General features: G+C 41.1%; 1 protein-coding gene across 1 annotated transcript in view; it reads right to left on the reverse strand.

The window, feature by feature from the left end:
* The window catches only part of gabrr2a (gamma-aminobutyric acid type A receptor subunit rho2a), a 100,546-nt gene extending 94,921 nt beyond the window's left edge, over positions 1 to 5,625 (reverse strand). The window contains exon 1 of the mRNA XM_072458411.1: positions 5,261 to 5,625. Within this exon, the coding sequence (XP_072314512.1) occupies positions 5,261 to 5,427 (167 nt within the window). The 5' untranslated portion in view covers positions 5,428 to 5,625. The remainder of the gene's footprint in view (positions 1 to 5,260) is intronic.
* Positions 5,626 to 6,000: the final 375 nt, after the last annotated feature.

The raw sequence follows: 6,000 nt of genomic DNA on the forward strand, positions 1-6,000 counted from the left end.
AAAGGGGAACTCGTAAACAATGTTTCTATTATGAGGGGCAATACTGAGCAACTCCTTTCCAGACATGTGGCATATAGCGGGGCCCAACGTGGTAACTACAATGCAGTTGCTTTGAAAAATAAATAAATCTCATTGCTCATATTTTCTCTTTACCATGTTAATTTCCTAAATATTTTTGAGTAAACACATGGCCCATATCAGGCCACAGCGTTAGATTGTTAGATCATTTGGTTAATTGAAAGAGCAAACAACAGAAGGGCATCTTGCATAGGTAAATACCCTAACAAATATGAAAGTGACAGGAAGTTATTATATTATATAGGCTATACCGGTTTGTTAATAATTAATTTCCATTGTGTATGTAGACTTAAAGTGAATTTGAAGTGGGCCCTCAAACCACAACAAGCAGTGAATTAAAATGAGGACTGCTTCACAGACAAAAAAATGACCAGAAGCTATGTCTTTCTTTATACTTAATTACATGTGATTTTCCAATTCATTTCTCTCACTATGAGGCCAATTTAGCGCCGTCAGAGTTAACACTATTCATACTAAAATAGCTTTTTGAATGTTGGCCAACCTCAGCTCTACAGTTAATAATAAGAATTTAAATTACTTTATTAGTGCTGATAAGAATCCCCCTCCTGCAATTATTTCCTATACAGTCTTTAAAAAAAGCCACGGATGATTGATTGAATTGGTGAAAAATGTGAGCTGGAAGAGAAGTATTATATTATTCTGAAAAGTCTGCAGTACCATTTCTATTTCAACAATTTCCAATATCCGAGAGCTCTGTTGTTAGAAGCACTATTCAATATTGAACAGCACAGTGTGAAGGAGAATTTTCAGAAATGTATTTACAGAATTGGCTTTCCCCTTTGGCCATGGAGGGGATGCGGTAGCTTTGCATGGGGTCCAAAAACCTGCCGAGCCGCCCATAATTGCTCGTCATGTATAGTGCATGGGCTGAAAGTTGTGTGTTTGCTGTGAGGGCCACACGCTGTGCAAATCACCCCTTGCCTGTACAGATAAACAGATGTAAATTTTCAGAGTGCATTTAGTGAGTTCTAGCAAATGGGTTTTAATGGTTGGCTTGCTACAAAGTGTATGTTTTATTGCTGTCGTTTTTCTGCCATCCCAGTCTCATTCAGGGTTCAATTTTGTACGACTAAAATATACTATTTATTTTATTTATTTTATTTATTTTATTTATTTTATTTATTTTATTTATTTTATTTATTTTATTTATTTTATTTATTTCAATTCATGCACGTATATCTTTGGTTTAATAAATAAAATCGTTTAGCTCGTCAACTAATCAAAAAAGAAAACTATAGTAAACTATACCTTAATAATGGTTGGTGGCTGCCCTAATTCAAACTAAGTTTATATAAGTTTGTATGAATATGATGAATTAATAATAATAATACTACAAATAAAGTTAAATTTCAATAAATGTGTATAGTTCCCCCTTATTTAAAACATTTTTTTACTTGATGTACTTTGCATGCAAATCTGGCACTGGTAGGAGTGAAAAACATATAATTTTGATCAGTGTGTGACAGAGACAGGCAGCTCTGGGACTGTGGAGGTGTTCTGTGTTGACTGGTTTAAAGTGGTTGGAGCCATGGCCTTGCATATTAAACCCAACATGATCATGACTTGAATGAGAGAGGCATCAGATTCAGTCAGTCACAGACACAGCTCTGCATGACACACTGGAGGCATATTATTGTAAAAGTGTCACTGAAAACTTGAAGACTTTGGAGGTAGATTCAGTAATAAAGGTGCTTGCGGTGATAGCAGACATGGAAACTACCAATGACATGGAAACTGCCAATAAAGCTTGCCTACCCTACCCTACTTTAACAAATCTAAATAGTTGGACAAAGGACGTGATTATTATCTTCATTACATAGCTGCCATTTGCCAAGCACTGAGAAAAGCCCATCTTCTTCTTCTTTATTAGTTCCATTTTTAGCCCCTAGTTTAAACCTCAGCGCCAACTTTCCAATATCAACTGCATCAGAAGTTATTTTATTGTCTGAGACGGCCCAAACAACAGGATGAAAATGAATCCCCTGTGAGCAGTCCGGCCTCCTCAAGACAGGTGCGTAAGAGCAAATAGGCCCCCTCGTCTCGGTTCATTGTCCCGTGGGCATGTTTCCGTGTCGAACAGAAAACATCATGGCTTCTACACATAATGACAGTTTAGTACGTCGACTGCATGTTCAAGGTTTTTACGGTTCAGCGAATCCCCCGTGAGCAGTCCGGCCTCCTCAAGACAGGTGCGTGAGAGCAAATAGGCCCCCTTGTCTCGGTTCATTGTCCCGTGGGGCATGTTTCCGTGTTGAACAGAAAACATCATGGCTTCTACACGTACTGACAGTTTCGTACGTCGACTGCATGTTCAAGGTTTTTACGGTTCAGCCAGTCACACGTTATTTCCACCAAGACAATGCCCAAATGAAAAATTAAAAAAAGAAATGGAGCTCTTGTCTTGAGTGATTGTGACCATAACCCTTCTGGCCATGGCCTTACCTCTCCACTGTGTATACTGTCTTCTTTTTTAAACAAACAGCTAAATGAATTGTTAAAGACAGTTCCTCGCCCAAGGACATATTTGAGTTTAACGCCTCATTTCCATATTCAACAAAGCTATTGCATGTATGTCACTTCTACTGCTCAGCCTTAATGAATCGACGCAAATTGAGGCACATCATTAAATGTTAAATTTGACCTTTTTGTTCAAAGATTTAATAGCATCCCATAATAAATATTTTACACAAAGTACAAACCTGGCTTTACAAGATTCCCAACTAAAAGGAATATTATAATATAAGAACAGTGCATGATGATATGATATAGATTATGAGCATTATGATATAAAAGAGTGATCACCATTTTAAACTCTGATTAATCCAGGTCTAAACCAGGACTGGGGATGTTGAGATTATTCGGTTAATCAATAATTATTCAGGTCACAATGAAACCAAATAATAGCAATCGTGAAACTGCTTATGTTAAAATATCATTACTTATTCATAACGTACTTTTGAAGACTGGTGGAAGAAAGCAAATTAAGGATTTCAATGTTGTTTGGTCAGAGTGCCAACAATCATTAATAATTGTCCAAAAAAAAAAGTGTATAGCAATGAACATAATGCAAAAAGTTGGATTCCATGGGCTGATTCCCATCTGTTGTCCCCACTTTTACACAGTCTCATTTATATACCAGCGTAAATGGACACCGCCGGCAACGAGGGTGAAAACACAACAACAGCATGCACCAGGGGCACCGCAGCCCCTCTACAGCACATGGTATTACAAATAGTCTCCGATCCGAGTACCAACCAGGCCCAACACTGCCAAGCTTTCGAATTCACACGAGATCGGGCATTTTCAAGATGAAATGAGTTCATAAAAAGCTGCAAATACGGTCGAAACCAGAAACATCACTTACACAGGCTATAATGTTGCTATCATGTAATCATTTTGCCAAGAAACATCACAATTTTTTGCACGTTTTATCACAATTTATTCTCTTTCATTGACAGTATCGAACGCAGTGTTTCTCGAACTGTTGAACTGGTGGTAATCTCATTGGTACGTGGATTATTTCATTTTTAGTAAATTTTGATCATGTTTTTGTCCTTCCTTGACGTAAATCACAGTGTAGTCATTTCAACCCAATAGTGTGTACCTGGAATAGTCCTGTTATAGACCTGGTTAAGTGGTACTCGGAGGGCCAAATATTTCCGCAGGCGGTAATTGGTGTAAAAGTTACACTAAAAGCGAAATAAAAGCACAGGTTCACTTTTTTCGGTGAATAAACTGAATTGAAATAGATTGATTTTGCTTCTACAATTATTGCAGGATTATTGTTTCAGTTTATATGGATACATTGTGGCACGAATAATAGAAGTGTATAATCTTGACATCTCAGAAACGACTAAATCCGGTCGAACCCAGGTTTAAACATACAATATCAAATACATGTGAAATTCATGTGCAATCTATGTGCTGTCGTGACACATATTCATGTGAAATTACTGTCGTGATCACATGCAATGGTATTTATGTATTTATTTATTTATTTGTCTACGAGAGTTTTTATTTATTTATAGGAGATCTTCTACTGAAAGTGTTTTTCAGACTTCCTATAAGTGATCTGTTCTTCTGTATCTACCTCTGTATCTACCTGCGTTGCACCAATGAAATTTCCCCATGTGGGACAATAAAGGAATATCTTATCTTATCTTATCTTATCTTACATACAGATGTGTGTAAATGTTCCTAATTCCCCTTGCCATATTTGTGATTGATGAAAACCCGTTAGAAAAAGTTCAGGTTTGTTCAGGAGAGTTTGAATTAACTTCACACCAAAACAATAACTAAATATTTGACACTTTGACAACCAAAGATCTTAAGAACAATGAACCCGACTCTAGCGCGCGCGCCTTCGACTCAAGTCATAACTCATAAGTCAACGTGTGGCAGATGCAGCCTTTCAGTTGGCTCCAGTGTCTCGTGACCTTGGGCTAAAAACAGTAGAAGTGGTAGTTAAGTGCCTCGCAGGTTGTTAAGCCCCAATGCTACGAAAGACGTGCGTAAAATGTAAAAAAAAAATCATAATAATCTGACAAAAGGCGCAGAGATTAACAGAAGGAGACGCGCACGCAACTGCCCGCGACCACTTTGCACTTTAATACAATCCCACCAGCTGCAATCGAGACATACTGTGAGTGTGTGAGTGTGAGTGATGCGCAGTTGGGGTGACCTTTCCCCGGATAGGAATAATGTCACGCACTTCATTTCACTCCACGCGCTTCTCTCTGGCGCAAAAAAAAAAAACACGCACGAACCACTGAAGTTGAAACAGACACCGCAGCTGTTGCACCCGCGCGCACCGGACCGCACACGCTGCATCCTCATTGTCCATGTTCCACCTCCCAAAAAAAAAAAAGAGTATCCTGACCACACCTTTGCGCAGATGTGACTGTGAATGGCGCAAAACAGCAGGAGTGAATTACGCGCGCGCGCTGTCCAATTAGCGTCAAAATGAATGCGCGTTTACCACAATGTTTGCAAATATGCTTTAATAACTATTCCTAACGCTCATCCAACAGCGCACTGTGCCAAACTGTACTTAATATATCCATTTTTATACTTATTCTTACGCACGGACCAAAAGAGTCCCAAAATAATTAAGCGCAATTTTGTTCTTAAGACTTTTATCAACGCGCTTTCGTGTACTTACGGGCCGTGTTTCACCGTTTGCGTCTGCGCGTTGGTCTGCGTCGGCGACTCCACGTTCCCGGTCCATCTCCTCACCCGGTGGTGCCCGTGCTGCTTGCGACAGTCCCCCGTGACGAGCAGGCACGGGAGCAGGGCGAAAAGCACCAGCGACTCGGTCAAATAAGGCATCGCGGCGGCGGCGGCGCAAATCCACAGGTGAGTCCCTTGAAAGCCCCTCTCGGTCGGATCATTCCAGCAGACGCGGCGGTAACGGTAGTAACGGTCGTAACGGTGGCGGCAGGGCACGGGCGCCGGCGCATGGTTCAAGTCCAGCGGAGGGACGCGCTCATGGCATCGCAGCGGCGCGCCTTTCGTGGAGTGTCAGAGCATCCCGGGCGCACCGCGAGCACCGGGGGAGTCATCCGGAGGAGCGAGGGGGTGAGTGAGGGAGTGACAGAGAGAGAGAGAGAGAAGGAGAGAGAGGGAGTTTTAGGATGGAGGGAGGGATGGAGTGACAGAGAGAGAGAGAGAGAGAAGGAGAGAGAGGGAGTTTTAGGATGGAGGGAGGGATGGAGTGACAGAGAGAGAGAGAGAGAAGGAGAGAGAGGGAGTTTTAGGATGGAGGGAGGGAGGGATGGAGTGACAGAGAGAGAGAGAGAGAGAAAGAGAAGGAGAGAGAGAGAAGGAGAGAGAGTTTTAGGATGGATGGAGGAAGGGATGGAGTGACAGAGAGAGAGAAAGAGAGAAGGAGAGAGAGGGAGT

Source organism: Eucyclogobius newberryi, unplaced genomic scaffold (genome assembly GCF_026437365.1).
Source record: "Eucyclogobius newberryi isolate DKJ021-1_F unplaced genomic scaffold, fEucNew1.0.hap1 SCAF_21, whole genome shotgun sequence".
In the NCBI taxonomy this organism is placed as follows: Eukaryota; Metazoa; Chordata; class Actinopteri; order Gobiiformes; family Gobiidae; genus Eucyclogobius; species Eucyclogobius newberryi.